General features: G+C 31.9%; 2 protein-coding genes across 2 annotated transcripts; one reads left to right on the top strand and one right to left on the bottom strand.

The window, feature by feature from the left end:
- Positions 1–5,616: 5,616 nt before the first annotated feature.
- Positions 5,617–7,304, top strand: LOC108324889 (uncharacterized). Its single transcript, XM_017557827.2, has one exon. The coding sequence runs from the start codon at positions 5,746–5,748 to the stop codon at positions 7,099–7,101; it is 1,356 nt and encodes a 451-aa protein (XP_017413316.1). The 5' UTR covers positions 5,617–5,745; the 3' UTR covers positions 7,102–7,304.
- A 928-nt stretch (positions 7,305–8,232) lies between these two features.
- LOC108326595 (RNA demethylase ALKBH10B) lies at positions 8,233–13,419 on the bottom strand. The gene is made up of 7 exons (XM_017560185.2): positions 12,805–13,419; positions 11,190–11,320; positions 10,990–11,107; positions 10,633–10,734; positions 10,372–10,487; positions 10,085–10,239; positions 8,233–9,091 (listed from the first exon to the last, which is right to left on the bottom strand). Exons 1-7 carry the CDS (start codon positions 13,223–13,225, stop codon positions 8,611–8,613), a joined length of 1,524 nt encoding a protein of 507 aa, XP_017415674.1. The 5' UTR covers positions 13,226–13,419; the 3' UTR covers positions 8,233–8,610.
- Between the last annotated feature and the right edge of the window lie 6,525 nt (positions 13,420–19,944).

The following is a 19,944-nucleotide window of genomic DNA, read 5'->3' as shown; positions in this document are numbered from 1 at the left end:
TTAATAATTTTTCATAACATGAAAAATATTATAATAAAAAATGATAAAAATCATAAGTACCAAACTAAACTCAAGCACAAAAAATACTATATCATACCTATTATAAAAATTTCATAAGTTTATACCTATAAATACATAGTAAACTTCTTTCCAAACAAGCTAAATAACTTTAAACATAAAAAGTTTATACGTATTATAAAAAAAAATCAGAAACAACCTTAGAAGACATAATATTATACAGTGAATTTTATTTTTTAATTCTAAAAAAGTCAAGTTACATTTAAAATAAGTTTTCTTCCAAAAAAAAAATAGAACACTTAAACTTTATTCTTTTATCTATCTCTAAATATTTTCCTCACCATCTTTTAGCATCTTTTAGAGATTAAGGAACAATTTGAAAAATCAAAGAAGGATTTTCTAAACTTTCTTCCTTTACAATTTATATGCTTTGTTTTTTTAAAAATCGTGAAACTTCTCCTCATTTGAGAGACAACAAAGTTTATGACAATATCATATATTTGTATTTTGTTTAGAGTAGTTTTTCTTTTCTTTCTAAATCTCACTTTTGTTCTTTTTTTAATGAAATTTGTCTACGTAATATTTTAAGTTTTCATATATGAAATATGAGCTCAATAAATTCATATAGGTTAGTTTGGGATTTTAGAGGTATGTTTGGTTTTTCAATTAGTCCTCTTTAGATAAAATTAGAATTTTCCTAAGTCTATTCAACTTTTATATTCTATTTTAGAAGTAGAGCAAGAGAGGTCAAAAAGGTAGATTATTTATGCATTTATTTCAAATTTATGACTTATTGAATTTTTTCTTCATTAAAAATTTAATGAGTATATATTAATTACATCAAATATAATTAGATATTATAAATTTTAAATAACAATTTATTTTGTTTTTCTATATAACTTATTTTTATGTTTCTATTATATATAGTCTTTTATTTTATGTAAATTATTGGGAATAAATATCTCTTACTGTCAAAAAGACAGTATACTACTGTGTTTTACGGTTATTAGGTAGTTCTGTTTTACTCTTACAAAAACTCTATAAATAGGACTTCTCTTTTTCCGTTCAAGCAAGTAATCACAAATTGTAATATTCAGATTCTTCATAATAAGAAAAGACAGAGTTTTTTTTACCTCTCTCACTGTCCTCTCCATCTTTGCCTTCTTCGTCACTACCAACAGCCCTCTCCCCCGTCGCCAGACAGCCCCCGACGTCGCTGTCTCTGCATCGCCTGAGGAGAAGCTTCTCGAGGCTCTGTTCTCTCTCCTCTCACGCTAGATTCTCGGTGTGTGTGTGCCACTTTGGCTCACTACGCCCTTTGCCATTATCGGGCCAATATGGGTTGGGCCGCACGTTTAAGTGTACAGTACTGGGCCATTTATAATATAAATACACATTGATTCCCTAAATTATTTTATTTCTTTATTTTTTTTATATGGTATTTGGTACGTTGTTGTTGATGATATCAAATGATATTTTTAACATAAACAATTTCAATATTGTCAAGTTAGTAATTAAAAAAATAAATAAAATTAAATTAACAACACCAAATAAATAAAATTAAATTAACAACACCAAATAGAGAATTGATTTTTAATTTATTCTTATATAATTCTATACGAAAGATTAATAAAACATGCAAATAGTGAAAGTCTACATTAATATTTAAGATAATAAATGTAAATTTGATAACAATAAAAAATAAATAAATTAATAAAAGACTTTAAATAAATTTAGTAAAAGAGATAATTTAACTGCTTTTTTAAAATAGACTCTCCCGTAATCTATATATATATATATATATTATTATTCAATTAATTATTATTTATGATTTCAAATTAATTAAAGTAAATTTTTAATTAATTTATTAGAATTTTTTTTTGCTATTAATAAAAATAGATTCTTGATTACCAACCGAACCTTTTGTACATATTGAAATTTTAAATTTGAACATATTTATGAGAAAGTCATTTAACTTATATTCCTTTTCATATTTCATATAATTTTTTTATTTTTAATTATTAAATCTGTCTTTTAATTAAGTTTAAAAGGTTATTTATCACTTCACTGAATCACTCAACCATTATTTGATATATAAATTGTGAGAATTGGAAGTTTTATAGTAAATCTACTTGTGACAAACTTTACTTTAAAATTTAGTAGATAATTATAGATATTTTGCTTAAATATTTTTGCTCACATAAACTTGGAGTTATTTATGATACTAAATGTTCTTTCAAATCCTTAGTGAATGATTACAATTATTTTATTTTAGATATTTAAGTTCACACCTAAATCTAATACTACTAATGTTATAATAAAATATATTCTTTTAAATGATTCAAACTTTGAGAATAAGGTTAAGTGTTTAAGTTTGATAGATGTTTATAACATGATAAACTTTTGATTTTTGCATGTGTTGTTGACTATGAAAAATTTGACTTGTGATATGATGAAATTGGTAATTCGAAAAATGGAAATTTTGATGCGCAAACTAATCATTTGTTAATTCATTATTTCTTTAATAAAATATTAAAAGTGTTATTAGGTTAGAGTTAGCGGATTCCAACTTACTTCGATGTTCTTGCATCCTTTTTTTCTTCCTATAACCCTATAAAATGTTGTATCCCCATTTTACCCTTCAAAAAATATATTAAAAACAATAAGTTTACATTTCCTTCTTTCGGATTGGCCATTCCATTCCGGTTTTGATGATGGTGAAGGAAAAGTTTGAAGAAGGGGAGAAGCTTAGAAGCTTTGAACTGGGGAAGAAGATGAAGAAATAGCAAAAACAAACAAAAAAACACAAGGGTATATAAAGTGAAATACATGAAAAATACTAGAAGAGATTGATATAGTGTTATAAGAAAACTTTTCGTCAAAAGGGTGCTTTAACAACCTTGTTAAGGATTAAACTATTTAAAGTTGTTAAACACTTGAGTTAGAGAGTTCTGTTCTAACAACAAGTTCTGAAATAAATATTTTTCAATCGTCTACTTAAATACGTTGTAGTGTTTTCAGAAAGATAACTCTTAATAAGAATAGTGTTTAGTGACAAGAGCTCTTATAAACAATTGAGATAATAAGCAACTGCAGAGTTTGTAAGAAAAACATAGCAAGACTGAGTAATAACACATAGTTATTTTATATTGGTTCATTCCATTGAACTACGTGTAGCTCTCCTCTAAGACCTCTAAGAGGGTTTCATTATAATCTTCAACAAGATTAAAACTGAGTATTCACACCACTCTTGGTATCCTAGTCAATCCCAATAACCCCCTTACTCAGACTAGAACCGAGTATCATTCACTCTTGGTTGTGCAATATTCTTCATCACTCCTAGTATCCCTAGACAATCCGGTATCTTCTTGATACAATGTCTAGTTGAGTTTCACCCACTCCTGATTTCCACTAGACAAACTCATCTAGCTACTGTTTAACTCCATCGAGTTAAGTGTTAAGTGTTTGTATTATCTTCATAATATGCAATCAATCAGATCGCTTACAAGTCCTTAGACGATTACTCTCACAGAAAGCATGTGTTTACAATACAATTCAATTTAACAGACTCTTAGAGTTTTCTCTCTTCTTACAATTGTAAGCTTATGATTCTATGAAGCTTGAGAGTATTTTCCTTTCTTTTGAGCTTGTTTTTCTTCTCAAATGATTTTATTCGTTTTTGTGTGCTTATTCTCTTGCTCTTCTCTTCAAGGATCTTCAATTTATAGGCTTCAAGAAAATGTCCGTTAGATAGTACTTGTTTCGATCTTCGGATCTTCTTAACGTTTTTGTAGGTAGCAGCCGTAGGTTAAAATCAACTTGTCTGAGTAGATATGCTTTTTCAGTACTTTATCAAAAGTAGATTGTATGAACTCTTTGATGTAACTTTTGATAGAGAGAACATTCCGTGAATATCTTCTGTCTCTAGCGTCTACTTTTGACTTATATATGATAAAGCAGGTGGATGCTTGACATAGGTAATTTGCACATAATAGAGTATATATTCATGTCGATAGATATATTCTTTTTCTTATCACTTTTATTATTTTGAAACGTGCATTTAATGCGCATTCAGAATAACTAAATTTTTTTAAAATATTCTATTGCTGAAGCAAGATTTAATCGTTTAAGCATTCTAGTATAAATACCAAAAAGTTCATAAAAGTTTCATTGTTGTATAAAAATGTTGTTTGGTACAAGGTATCGTTTAGCTTGTGTAGGACTTTTCCTAACTACACTTTTTTTAGTGATTATTGGTTTGATTCAAGAACACATTTAGTAAGATGTCTTTTAATACATGTTTTTAGAATAATGTTTATACATTTTATCATGTTTATAAAAAACACTATTTTGTACGTGATAGCGAGAGCTCGTGTAACATTTGTTTAAAATAATAACACGAACGTGTTTAGAAAACCTTTCATATAACTCATTAACGCATTTTGTGAGAAAAATGTTTGATAAGAAATCTACTCAGGTCTTAATATAAAGTAATGGGATGTTTCGGAAGGTATTTTTGAATCCGAAAATGTCTTACAAAATATACCAAAATAATATTTTTATACGGATTGAATGTTTCGAAAAACACTTTCAAATACCTTATGAGACACCTGATCTGAAAATAAAACAAAATATATCCTGGATTAAATTTTTTGGAAATACATTCAAAAACACTCATTTTGGAAGATATTTTCGAATATGAAAATCTCTTCGAGAACACTTATTCTATAAAATGTTTTTATATTTTGAGGGATTGGCTATTCTAGAAAGTATTTTCAAATCCATTTTTTTTTTCAAACACTCAATTTAAAAAATATAAAAATATTTTTTCGAATGAGTATTTTATAATATATTTCTGAATTTAAAAATATCTTCTTCAACATTCAATCTAAAATATAATTTTTCGCCTTCTGAATTATGTATTTTTTTTACCTTCTAAATTAGATATTCTGAAACTAGATCCACAAATATCTTTCAAAATACTGAATCTAGGATATAGAAACATTTTTTTGAATTAGTGTTTTGAAAGACATTTTCATATTCGGAAATACTAAATTAAAAATGTAATTTTTTTCATTCTCCGTCTCCAAATTTTTCCTTCACCAACGTCTACACCGAAATAATTAATCCGAAAGGAGGAAACAGTGGCGGCGTTTGTGAAGAAGAAAGTGGGATAAAAAATAAATTTAAAACTTTTAATATATTTTATTCAATAGTAAAATGGGATGTTAAAATAATTATTTAATGTTTTAATATCTGTATTTAGAAATTAAGCTGATAAATCAGAACCTATCAAGATAATATTAATAAAAAATTACTTTTAATTGTTTTTTAATAAATAGGGTAAAGGAAAAATAAATTTTTAAAAGCAATATATTCTTTGGTTGCCACAGATAATTTCATGTGGTGATGGAACACTTTACACCAATATTAAGATAAGAAAAAAACCGAGTTTGGTTCGTAACGTAAGTAGAATAAGGCAAAAGTGTGTTAGATGAACTGAGTTGAGTACCAAACACAACCTAAAAATATGTAAAAAACAATGATACTGGTTGAATTATATAATAATAAAGAAAAAGAATATTAGAATGCATTTTTGCTTCACCTTATCTTAGAAGTGTAAAAGAACACATAAGCTTCAAACGCACTTTTCTAGAATCATAAATTAGTTATGCTTCAATTTCTTACTTACTCATCACTCCATCATCCCTCTCTCTCCACTTCCGTATGAATTTCTTCAAATCCGTTTTCCTTGATGACCCGGATCCTCCGCGACCCGAATCCGGATCCAGCAATGAGCCGCGAGACCAGGACCCGGATCCCGATTCCCCGCCCCCATCGAATACCACCGATTCCGTTGTCGGTGTCGGCGACGGTTGGAATTTCGGCGGCTTCATGAAAACCCTAACAACTAAATCGGAATCCATTATCGAGACCTACCGTCGCGATCTGCAGGAATTCAGCACCGGTTTGAAGAAGGAAATTGAGGTGGCGCAGGGTTCTCTCGGGACCGTGGGTCACGTCATTGACGAGTTCGGAAACACCGTCGTCAAAGGAACGGCTCAGATCATATCTCAAGGTAAGGACGCTATCCTCGCTGTCGATCTGGATTCTGATTCTGATAATAATAGCGCCAATAGGAAGAGCCTGGATTTGACGCGGTATAGTAGGTTCGACGCTCAGATTCGTGCGATTCAGGGTGATGTTAGCACTTACTCCGAGGAGCCCGAGGATGTGAGTGAGTTCAATGAATGGAAATTAGGGTTTTCGTTGGAGGGGAAAAGTGAGGAAATGGAGGGGCTTTTCAGAGAGAATGATAATATGGAGAGTGTTTACAAAAGAGTTGTTCCGAGCAGTGTGGATCACGACACTTTCTGGTATAGGTATTACTATAAGGTTTATAAGCTCAAGAAAGCTGAAGACCTGAGGGCTAGGCTTGTGAGTGGAATTTCTGGGGAGGATGAGGATTTGAGTTGGGAAGTTGAAGATGATAATGAAGATGAGGATGGAGGTGTTGCTAAACCTGTGGTTTTGAATAAAGAGGTTGGTGGGGACAGTGTGGATACCCAGTTGCGCGTTGCCGGCGATGAAGGGGGAACGAAAAAATTGGACGTGGAAGAAGAGTCTAAAGTAGAAAAGAGAGACAATTTATTGCAAAGTGAGCAAGTTGGCAACAAGATAGATAAGTCCGTTGAGGAGCCACATATTGAGAAATCTGAAATTGTTGGTGAGATGGCTGGTGTTGATGAGGCATCAAAAGTGGATGTTGGTGTGAGCAAGAATGATCCTGCAGCTGAAACTGATGAGAAGGCGAAGGAAACGGAGGGTGGTCATGAGAAATCTTCCAGTAAAAGTAATGACTCCTCAGTGGTTGAAATTAAGCACTCGGCAAATGAGGATGGGGATGAGGAGGACCTTGGTTGGGATGATATTGAGGATCTTAGCAGTATTGATGTGAAGGAAACATCGCATAGTGGTGGCACAAGCAAAGTTGATTTGCGGAAGCGATTTAGTGCTGCGGAAGAAGAGGAAGACTTGAGTTGGGACATTGAAGATGATGATGATGAGCCTCCCAAGGTTTGAAATGTTTGATGCAATGGAAGGGTATGGTGTAAGTGTCATTTTCACATAAAGAAATTTGTTAGTGTTACTATTATACGTTTTAGAAACTGGGATGGAGGTTGTAATGTTATTTGTTCTGTCCCGGAAACGCATGAAATGTAACTGTTTCTTTGTTTGTTTCTTATTTTGGTTATTCATCAATATATGGCGACCATTGTCAGCAAGACACATTTACTATCCCATGTTTGAGACTCCCTTATTTGACAACTTATGGATCAAACTGATTATAGCACGACCGGTAATATACTCCTTTATGAAATTGAGTTACGTTGTCATTTATGAAATTGAGTTACATAGTCATTTATGAAATTGAGTTACATAGTCATTTATGAAATTGAGTTACAGTCATTTATGAAATTGAGTTACTATCACTATCTGGAAACATGAGTAATGGTCAACAATCAAATCAAAACAGAATAAACAAAGAGTTTCCCGCAGGTCTTTAAAAATCAAGAAATTACTAAATCAAATTAGAAAATCAAGAAATTACTAAATCAAATTAGAAAATCAAGAAATTACTAAATCAAATTAGAAAATCAAGAAATTACTAAATCAAATTAGAAAATCAAGAAATTACTAAATCAAATTAGAAAAAGTCGGAAATAGAGTACACCTCACAGTCACTCCTAAACAGAAAGTCCTGCCAGTTTTGAATACGTTTAAAATTGGACTGCTATAAGGCATACCGATAGTGAACCTTCAAAATGATGTTCACCTTCAAAATGTTGTTCACGATCTCATAATTTTAGCAAATTAAGAAACAGACATAATCTGTAATCAAGAATGAACATTAGTATGAATTATGAATTATATATTACAGGAAAAGGCAGTATAGCATGAGCTGCTTAGTACCAGCAACATGGATATCCTGGAAATAAGAAATGGAACCTTAGTCTATTATTGAGAATTGAGTTGCATAGCATCTTAGTCAACTTCTGTATAAAAGATGATAATGTTATAAAGAGTGTTGTATGAATAATATAAATCATGGAAAATGTGTTGAGTGTCCAGTTATAAGACCAGAGGTAGCTACTTGTCTAGCCGATAAAAGAAATTTACAATGCATAGATAACAACAGCAAGTAGATGATCCTTCACTAAACATATTAGAGGCAAATTGATTTTTCTCAAAATATAATTAACTTAGAATATCATTCTTACAAAATGCTACCGTCAGATATAATTCACACTCTTCAAATTTGAAAGGCTTAGTACTCTACTAGAGCTCTTGCCATGATTGACTAACATGGAAAACCGATTTGAAACATCACTAGATTCTAATCTATTCAAAGGGAAGAGTCCAAAAAAAAAAAAAAAAACCAAACTGCTCTTGCAGCACCTGGGGTGGGGCCATGTTTGTACAACAAGATAAAATGCTCCATATTATAGAGCAAATAGCTGAATCGCGGAAGCCACCTTTCTTGATTCACATTTTTTCAAACCCAAGGCTGCTTCAGAACTAAACATCTCTTTATCCTTCAACACAGATGCTGCTAGGTTCAGAAGTGGATTCTCCCATTTGGGGTTCAACTGGTGAAGGTAATGTGAGAAGCCTCCCTTTTTGGGCCCGTGGGGGAAGATGCCTGACAGGTTTTCTAGATGGCACATTCCATGGCAAAAACACCCCAGTACCACCACCAGCAAGTTTGCGAGGAGTCAGTGCCACAGGACGCATTGGAGTTAGCATCACCATTGGACCGGGAAGCATTCCCCATTTTGGCATCATGTCCATACCCTCATAGCTACTTAGAGCACCATTTGGCAAAGCATATGGACTAGGAATGCCAGGTTGCCACAGAGTCATCGCATTTGTCATAGCAAGAGTTGGTGACTGGCATTGATTGGAATCTGGCCTCACTCTGAAGAAGGTGATGCTGACCCTTCTGTTAGGGGATGGACACATTACATGCCTTGCCATGTCAGCACTGTTTCCTCTCATCACTAAAAGAGACCTACAAAATTAAAAGTGTTTAGTCCAAGTTACTGGATGTTGTTATTCATATTAAAAGACATTATTGTGTATAATAAGCTCAATGTCCTTGCACAAGATAACATCCTGCAATTTTTTGTACATAAAACAGAATTTTTTTTATACATTTTCTTGACATACTTATAATAATAATAAAAAAAAAAATTTGAAGTCTCCCTCTGTGTCAATCCTATCAGTAAATCTGGATGCAGGCCATACTTGGATAATGAAATCAAATACTAATAACAAAACTCTTATCTCGTCAGTGAGACATGAAACCGAATTCTAATAATTAAACGGCATGAAACTATGGACTAACTGTCAAATGTTACCATCATACTTGATATTCTCAAAAAGAAATTTCAGCCTTTAATAAGTCTTTGCAATTAGAATTTGATGCTTAAACTTAGAACAAACTTAGAACATGAGACTATTTTGTTATTGATTTACAATCTAATGCATAATGCAAATCCCCACTTTAATACACAATATATAATTACTACACTAGTGACATAAAGGGCGTAAACTATACACGGTTAGATTGGACCCTTCTATTTCTGTCCTTCCCCTTCATTGTCTGCAGGTTTGATTGATACTCAAGAAGAAACAAAAAGCTGATAATGTTCTGTTATGTGCGTAGATGTGCACCTAATAAGATTAGTTTTAGATGCTTCTGTTTCTATTATGTCTTATATATATATATATATATATATATATATATATATATATATATATATATATATATATAATTCCTTTTGTGACAAAAAGAAAGCAGAGATGTAATCTAACCCAATTATGAGTATGATATGCACATATAGTTGCATTCTCTAAAAATTTGGCACTTCACCTTTTTCACTTACATTCTGTCCTATAAATGTTGAAGGTACTTCTTCCATTGTATCCAGCATTGTGACTAGAATCTTAATTAATAAATGGAAGATAGGACAGCAAAGAGTATAAGTTCTTTAATATGTACCCCTGCTTCAATGAGAGCATGAGAGGTCCTTTGTAGTTTCCATCATTTTCACTCATAAGTACACGTCCGAAAGCCATTGTTGATTCAGAGAGAAGAAGAGTGGATACAGGTTGATCCAGATGCGGTGGTTTGAGGAATGGTTGAGAAAACTCCCCCTAAAAATTATGCAATTACATACATATTTCTAAACAGTTATTCCATTGCCCACTGTAAATTATTATAGTACTTATTTGACTAATAGTGGATAGAACTTAAGAGGAGTAAGAAGAAAAGTATGCAATGTCTACCTCCTCAAAAAAGTTGATAATACAACCATTTGGTCTTTTGTACTCGGGAAGTAACTGCCACTGAATCAGGTGATCAATGACACCTTGGAGAAGTGGAGGAATTGGCTCTATATTGCCTTTAAAAAAGAAGTTAAAAATGTAAAACATAATTGTAAGAGGATCACTAAAGTCATTTATAAAAAATCAGAAATCAGGATAATCAAATTTGATATTGTAAAGTAAAACAGTTATATGAGATGACTATTTCTTTAATAATCTTACTTTTTACATCCTCCTTTATCTGTCCAAATATTGGAACACCCAGCTGAATCAGCTCTCTCTTGTTTCCCTTTATCTGCTTGTTGAATAATATAAAAGTTTCGCCTACATCCATATGAAGATTCGTTAGTATTTTTAAGAATGTAGACAAAAAAAACAACTTGTACTAGACATTATGTTTGATCACATCATGTGATTGAGGACAAAAAAAAGTAAAAGAAAAACAAGAAAGAAAATATATAGTCATAACAAAAATTTTATTAGACACAAATTATGATTGTCAAAACAAAAACAAACGTTAGTCTAAAAAATTGTCATTAACAAGAATACACAGACACTCAGAGATCAATGGCATTTTACCACACAGTTCCCCATTCTGGCCAGCAGCATGAATCTCATTCACGAAGTCTGTCAGCTTGCATAGTTCTAAATCTGTGAAAATGTCTTCATATAACTTCAATCCTTTTACTACATTCACCTGCCAATTTCAATCAGCTCTTAATCAGCTTATTTGTAATTAAAACAAATGTAACTTTTAGTGTATGAGAAAAAGAACTTACCATATGTCCCTTGACTGACTCTTTTGCACTGAAACCTTTAGTCAACTTAAACTGCGCAGAACGTCCTTCACAATGTTCATGATTGGAACATAAATTAATATTCATGGGATTAGCCTGCATTTCTTGAGATCCTGCGTATCGAACCAAAAATAAAATTCCATGCAAATTTCAATACTCCGAAAACGACAAAATTCTTTTCATCCTAAACATAAATACACCCGCCACATTTTCCCAGATAACTTAAATGAATGATCAATCTCATAGGTTCTGCATACTATTTACTTTATTGTCTTTTTATTATTATGATTTAGTCAACTCTTGTGGACGTTACCATTGGACATACACCTGTCAAGAAGCATTTGTCGTCTTCCACCACCAATGTGAGTCCACTTTCACATTGCATATTTAGTGCCAAAAAGAGGAGGCCACCGCAAACATTAATAACATATCTATTTTCCAAATAAATACAACCAGCCAACTCAACATATTCTCTTTTTTCACCTCAAGTAATTGCAACTGTTTTTTCTTTTCTTCAACCAAACTTTTTATAGTAGAATGTTTTACCAATATGCTTATTTTCTTTTACTTATATTTCAAATAATGTACATAACTCATTTTTTAGAATTATGATCAGACATATACATCCCCATGCAAAGTTTTCAGACCCAGTCCCGATGGCTATAGGGTGTTTGGTAAAATATATACATCATGCAACTTAATTAGAAATCATTCATGTGATTTGGATCACTGAGCCAAGAGCAAACAAGACAAAGTTAACTAGCAATCTAGGACAGGTCACAACTCAAAAGGATGATGGGGATGACCTAGTAGGTCAAGCCAATGCCCAAACCCGGCCCGCCCGACATAAAAGAGTGACGTCAAGAAATCATCATTATGGTCCCACTGTCTGTAATAAAAATTATCGCACACAGTTCTAGATCTGTGCTTCCAATTCCAATCTTAATCCTAGTGTGCCATTTAATAGTATTTGTCACTCACCAAACAGTTACACCTAAAGCTTCCTCATGACTGGTGGCTCTCAAAACTCTAAACCCCATTTAAGTAATGCAGAAATTATCCACCACATGCCCTGCGTGTCTAATTACTTTAATTTACTATAATACTATTGTCCCTGTTCCTTTTTTACCCTAAATATATTTGATAGTACAAAATAAAATCTTAACCTATGGTTTACCTTGCTTTAAACTTAAGCAGGTGTAAAACTTTTGGTGCAACATAAATTTAACTATCACAAAAGGAAACAGTAAAACAAATTCGCACATCCCATTTATTTGTTGAGCCATACAATCATCTGACAACACAGATGGAATTTCCTCCTCTGAAACTGGAGTCATAAAAAAGAATGACAACAAAAAGAAAATCACTCTTTTTCAAGAGAAACAGATAAAGTTTCATGCTTTATTGCAGTCAAGAGACCCTGGAGAAAACTTTGCAATTTTTATCAGTAATTAACAAATGATTTTCAAAACATTTGAATTTACATTCAGTAATTAACATAACATAAATAACATAAATAAATTCTTAAAATTAAATTCCATCAATTTGGAGGAATTAAAAAAAAAGTAAAAAAGTAATAATTATTTAATTTATTCACCTGAATCAGTAATCTCGCTCTCAGGGGATTCATACTCCTCGTGATCATCAGCCACACCATTTCCGACTAAACTCTCCGACGAGGTCTTTTTCTCGTCAGATTTGGATTTGTCGTCAACATTGGGGTTTCTGTCGGAGACTCTGCGGAGCTCAAGGGTGATGTCGGCAATGGAGTGGTACTTCTGCATCTGGAGGACGGGGATCCAGTTGAGCCTACGGTTGTGGATGGCTGCGAAGAGGGCATCATAGTCGTGGGAAGAGGTGGCCAGGTGAGCGCAGAGGGCGTCGATGATGGCGTTGGCTGCAGCGAACTCGCCTCGAAACCAAGCGAGTATGGCGTCCTTGGCGACTGAGTCGGAGATGAGCATTGGGGGAGGGGCCATGGTGGGTCGATCGGAGGGTGAGGTTGGGCCTGCCGCCATGGAATTGAGTCGGGCAATTATGGGAGGCAATGGTGTTGTTTTGGCCCAAATGGAAGAAAAAGGAAGAAAAGGCTGAAGAAGACGCAGAAGAAGATGAAAGGGGTTTATGAATATGTATTGTTATGTGAATGTGAGTGACCTTATTATATACTCACTTCTTATGTATGTAATGCATGTATGTGTAGTCATGTTATGAATCTCTCAACCCAAACCAAGCTCCTCCCACAGCTCCTTTCTGCACTTAACGTGGCACCCTCTCACACCCACCATTTCACGTGCCTGCCTAACGTAAGACACCATAATTTAATTATATACACATTTAAATTCTGTTTATACACTTGAAATAAAGTTTATATTACATTTGAAAAAATGTTAATCATTAAGAAATACATTAATTATATATTCTTAAAAAAAATCATATCCTTTAATTACTAAATCATCGAATAGACGCTTTAACCATTAATATGAAATATCACTACATGTGATAGTACTAACCTGTTTCAGATAAATACTTGCTGCATTTATAACATGGGTCAATATCAAATAGGTATTTATAATTATTAAATAATTTGAAATGTATTTAATGTGCATTAAATTAACTCTTTATAGTAAGCGCTATATAAAAAAAATTGGTGGACTTTTAATTTGATAATAACAAAAGGTAAAGTTTTTCGTTTGAATGATTGGAATGGTTAAATTTTGAATCAAGTATGAGCTTTTGAAATAATCTATTAGTGCAAGCTTCTTTTGATTTTTTTTTTCAAAGGCTTGTAGGAAGCATGCGAAAAGGCTAAGAGATTAAAAAAAATGGTAGCTTGTCATGGTCACGGTCCTTATATAACAAAAAACAAATTGGTTAGTTGGTTTGCACAAACACAACTCCATTATTTCACAAAGCTGAAGAGAAAAATTAGTTGTTGTTTGATGTCATTCTCAAGAAAACAGATTGGTAAATTTAGCATAAATAAAAGATATGGAGACACATTAATTAAACTCTTGGGGTGGCTGATCTCAATGAATCTGTTCTGAACCATAAATATAACCAAAACTTTTTGTTTTAATGGTTCACTTTTGTAATCATGTGATGTAAAGTGTCAAATTTTTAAGCTGATTGGGCTGTAAGTAAATAAACCCTTAGGACTTCAACTTTCTCAGTCCAATACATTCTTTCTAAAATCAACTTTTCTAGGTTAAAAATAAATTTTAAAATGTAAAATAAATGTATTTTACTGGTATTTCTCCTCGTATTTCGTGTATTTATTGACTATTTTTTCATTCGTTTCAGAATATATAGGTATTCAAAAAGTCTATTTCAATCAAAATGAACGAAAAGTGTGGATGTTTTGAACACTTGTAAAACAAATCTTTCGGACAGTTTTAAATTTAAAGCATATATGAATAGATTTTTTTTTTAAGATTAAGGAACACACATAAACACTTGATCAACTAACCATCTCGATTATCCTTTTTTATCGCACTTCTAACTGCTTATTATTTACTTTTACCAATTAATTCGTAAAGTGGGGGTTTTTTTTAACGAAATTGGTGTATTTTTAGGCCTAATTCACGTAAATGAACAGTTTTTAAAAATATTACACTTTGCATGCATTAAAACACGATTTCAGAAGAAGTTGTGTACCTGCACACAATTTCATTACGATAAAAAAAATGTAAACTAGAGATATAAGATCTCTTCCAATTTATTTTTATTTAGGAAATGAACCATACAACATGAAAAAATGACATGTTTAAATATATTTTCTTTCTTCTATGTATAAATCTTTTTAGGGAAAAAATCATGATAAGTGAAACTTTAAAGTGGACAATATTGTAATTTATCCTAACTATATAATTCAATGAACTCTGTAATATTTTTAAAACCTGTCTAATTACGTAATTTTAGTCCAAAAATACACCAATTTCATAAAAAAAAAACTCATAAAATGACAACCAATGAAAATCTGACGCTATTACGGTGATCTATGTAAAATTTTGTTTGTGGTAATGAGTGTCATAAGCTCAAACAAAAACAGTACAAACATTATGATATTATAGTTTTTGTTAAGACATGATGATTTTCGGATATGATAATATTGTCTTTAATTATTTTGTTAGACATTTATGAATGCATGCTTCTGAAATTGATATCCACGTTGCATTCCTAAAGATGGTACAACACATTCCACTCCACGAAGAAAGAAAATGTTCCTCTTGTTTGTAAAAATACAAAATTTATTTGGTCTGTTTTTACCACTAAACTAGACATTAGAAACACGTGGTTCCACATTTATTGATTTTAAGAAAACAAAATGCCGAAGTTGAGTAGTGAGCTTTAGGACTAAGGTGTTGGGCATTATTAAACAATAAAAAAAGTGATGATGAAAAGGATCCAAAGAGTAGGCAAAATTGGGAAGAGAAAATAAATAACATGGTGGAATAAGTGAAAGGTATGTCCCCATGTGTGTGGGACCCTTTGGCCATAGAACCATTTTTTGGGTCCACCATTGATGAAGAAGGTAGGCTAGTGGTGGGCCCATGGGTGTGGGGTCACAGGTTCTAAGGTAAAGCCACCTTTTATATTCCTAACAAAATTCTATTAATACTAAATTCATTTAGTTTTGGCAAATAACCATAAAAGCATCACATTCATACTTTTATACTTGTTTTCCTTTCAAAAAGTTAAAAAAAAATGTTATCAAAATAATTATCTAATAAAAAATTTATATTAAAACAAAAGTTACAATCAAATCTCAAAAATGATAGCTAGGTTGGATTATGCAAAGACCAAATTACTTTTCTATCCTTTTATCCTAATTAAAAGGGGATTCTTTCTTGTAAAGAGATTTGCTGTCTCTTATTCCCTTGGTTAAGTTTTTAGGTCATAAAGTTTGGGAATTTTCAGGATTTAAGCTTTCTCCAAAGGCAAAGGTTACTCAAATGCTCATCAAACTAAAGTGTTCTGAAACGATGTTATTCTCTAACTCAAATTTCACAGCAATACCAGAATAGAATTTGAGATGAAACCAACAAGAAACTTTTTTTTTTGTGGTCCATGTTAAAAAAGAAGTTTAATAATAATAAAAATATTTGTTGCGGAAAGATAGAAGATTCTTTCCCTTTCATGTAACTAATATATGATTGTTAAATAGTTTGACAAACCTAATGAACATTAACAATAAGCTTTCAGAAAAAAATCTCATATAATTAACGAGATAATATTTATAATAATATGGTCGTAGACATGATTATTATTTATTAGACATTCACTTTCGCAGCCACCCCGTCGGTGCACTATACATTATTGGCACTTTGTACGCTTTTAAAACAAAATATTTGTATCTTCATGTGGTTGAAACAATTATATAAAAAAGAATCTGATGAAAACTTCATTTGACTAATTATTTATATTATTATATCATTATTTTAAACGATCGTTTTTTCATTATCAAAATGTTAATTTTTTTTTTATCTTGAACACGTTCTACTACTCTTTATGTATTTGATGTCATTTTAAAATTAGCATATGGATTAATTTATCAGCAGTCTTTTCAATTGTCGAAACCAAAATTGACAAGGCATGCCAATAGGCAAGAACCAACGTTGCATTGTGAAGAGGTTAAAATGAAAGAAAGCAATTTATTAGGAAAGACAAACTTCAAGTCAGTGCTTTTCTTTATTCTCGTGACTATTGCACCAACCAAGAGAGTTCTAGTCACAATCACCTTCATCAAAATTATACACTTTTTTTTTCTATTTCGTGTTCATTTATTAATTCAATTTGCCAAGAAAAATAAATATATGTGTTAACATGTTACATATATTAAAAACTTAATAAATAATTTATGACGTTATTGAGCACAAATGGGTTACAAAAAGGAAAAAGGAAAAAATGAAAATATTTTTATTCTTGGTCTTGAAATACGCGAAGTCGAGTTGCTCATCTTTATATATTTGTCCGTCGCTGACTTTATACGCTTTATTATATTCTTTTTCTATGGATACTTTAAAGATATGTGTTTTTACTATATTCTTTATTCTTCGGTGAGAAACATAACTGAAATTGGTATTTAAAAAAATGAAAGTTGGCAAAAAAAACTAAGATAAGAAAATAGTTGCTCCTTCTTGGTCTCTTGTGACTCTTGAGAGGTGAAGATGGCCATAAACAAAAAGACACCAATGTCTCATCTCATGTATCATCCGATGGCCATGACATGACCCTTTTTGAAGTCAAAAGTTTGAAGAGTTGGGTGTGCACACACACTACACGAGAGGTTCATGTTAAAAGTACCCTTTGCAAAAGTACCCCTTAGGATTGAGAGGACACAACACAATTGCAATACAATTTCACTATTAAACATAACTCTATTCAATATTTAAAAGGAATATATTCTCAACTTGTTTAGATCAATAACACACTTTAAATAATTATCTCTTAGACCCATTCTACATATAAAAAACATACATTTTTAATCACGTTGAAAATTTAATTCTAAGTTTAATTTTTACATTAGTTAAAAAAAGTTAAGTAAAGAAGACGTATAAACTAATTATTATAAAATTTGGAATTAAAAGAGATATTACAAGTTGGAACTCATCTAAGCATATTGGATAAGAAATAATAATGTTTAGATAAATACTTATCTTGAAGGCACTAGAATCGCACCCCGCATTGCAAACATGAAGAAAGAACTCACTTATAAGGTTATATTGGCATAGATCACTCCTAGACAACAAAAAAAACCCATCATTGGGCACCAGACTGAGTTGTTGGGTGAGCTAGCTACTCATTGGACAAAAATGACAACTCAAATTTGTAGTATTTGATTTGCTGAGTGAAAATATGGCTTAAGGAGCAAGTTACAAGTCAAAGAGCATAAATTTTTAGGCCTAATGGATGCTTTGTATCTAGGAATGGAACTTCTTCATTAGTAATCTTAAACTCTTGAACTTAATGAATGTTTTGCTTCTTAAGGATTCAAGGGATTGTAACTTGATGAGTAACAAATCAATTTCTAGGTTAAGGAAATATTTCTCAATACCTCAAGAACCAAAAATCAAGTCATGGAATCAAGCCACAACAAGCATTAAACATGGAAATCAAACACTAACAATGAACTGAAAAAGCATATATATCAACGACATATAATTACACAAGAATTCATAATTTTACATTTAATCTCAACAATAGGGTTAACTTTCCATAGTGGAGAACTTAGGGTTTTACAAAATTAGAGAGATAAGTGGAAATTGAAACCATAGAGAAGAAGAAATCCCTCTCCCAAGATTCTTGACAACTACTCCATGTTCCAATTATGCATCTCATTCACATCTCCACCTCCAATTTCATAGCTCATCATTCTCTCTAACCCAAAAGGGACAAAACCGTCATAAATGAAGATTGAAGCTCAATAAGGAGAACGGAGAACTTCTTAGCACCCCAAACAACCTCTAAGAGCCTCTCCCAAGCATCTTAGGTGATTTCTATTTGTAAACCCTCCAAAAATAGGATTAAATACCCATTTTCTTGTATCAAGGCTGACAAACTCGCCCAACAACTTCATTCTCGGCCAACGAAGCCTAAAAATCGATGCTCTCTGACTTGTAACTAACCGGGCAAGCCGTATTTTCAGCCAATGACTCGAATAATATAGGTTTGGTCTGTCATTTTTGCCCAATGAGTAGCCAGCTTGCCCAACGACTCAGTCTGGTGCCCAATGATGGTTTTATTGTTGTTTGGGAACGATTCACAACAGTATAACCCTACATGTGAGTATTTTCTTCATGTTTGTAGTGTTGGGTACAATTTTAGGGTTATGGGCATGTGTATTTGTTTAAAATTCATTTTTTTGTCCAATCATTCTTTATGAGCTTTAGCTTGTTTTCCTTCATCAAAATTGTTTCCTATTGACTTATTTCACACACTTAAAATAGAGATTAGAGATAAATAAGCATAAAACAACTAACATACAAAATAATGCAAAAATAAGATAAACTTGAGGATTAAACAAGATAAAAGCGATGAAGAAGTTAACTTTATTCACAAAACTTAACACCAATAAAAGGTAGAAAATAATGTTATCACTCAAACAACACTAAAACAATTCTTAGAGGAGATAATCAATGTAAAATCTCCTTTACTCAAATGCTCAAACTTTTGCTTTCTCTTAAAGAGTCAAACTTTTAGAGGAAAGAGAATTGTTATAGTTTCTTTCTTGCTCAAATAATCGTTTTGAAACTTGAGTGTTAAAAACATCACTTGAGAAACAAATTATATGCAAAGTTATAAACCTTCATAACAATATTAAATTTCATTGTTTAAGCCTCATTCAATTAATCAACATGTCATTTGAGTATAATATGCTTCATACAATAAAAAAGGAGATCGACACTAAAAGATTAAATGGGGTGAGATGATGAAGTAAAAGAGGAACATATCGAGATGCAAAATATCGAGGAGGAAGATCGAAGGAAGATGTTATATAGATTGAGAAAAGTTGACCAGGATACAGAAGAAAATATCGAAAAAAGTGTGATCAAGACAAGGATTAGAGTTGGATCAAGAAGTTTTTTATAATAACTACTGTAGAACATGGGAAGAATGAGTATACTTGGCACAATGTGGGCAAATTTATGGTAATTATCTCATTAATGTATTTTTTCTTTTATTTTTTTAACTTAGCTGTCAAAAATGGGGAAAATATAAATAGGTTAGTCAAATG

Source organism: Vigna angularis, chromosome 3 (genome assembly GCF_016808095.1).
Source record: "Vigna angularis cultivar LongXiaoDou No.4 chromosome 3, ASM1680809v1, whole genome shotgun sequence".
Taxonomy (NCBI): Eukaryota; Viridiplantae; Streptophyta; class Magnoliopsida; order Fabales; family Fabaceae; genus Vigna; species Vigna angularis.
The sequence above is the reverse complement of the archived record's forward strand: the minus strand, read 5'-3'. Positions and strand labels throughout refer to the sequence as shown.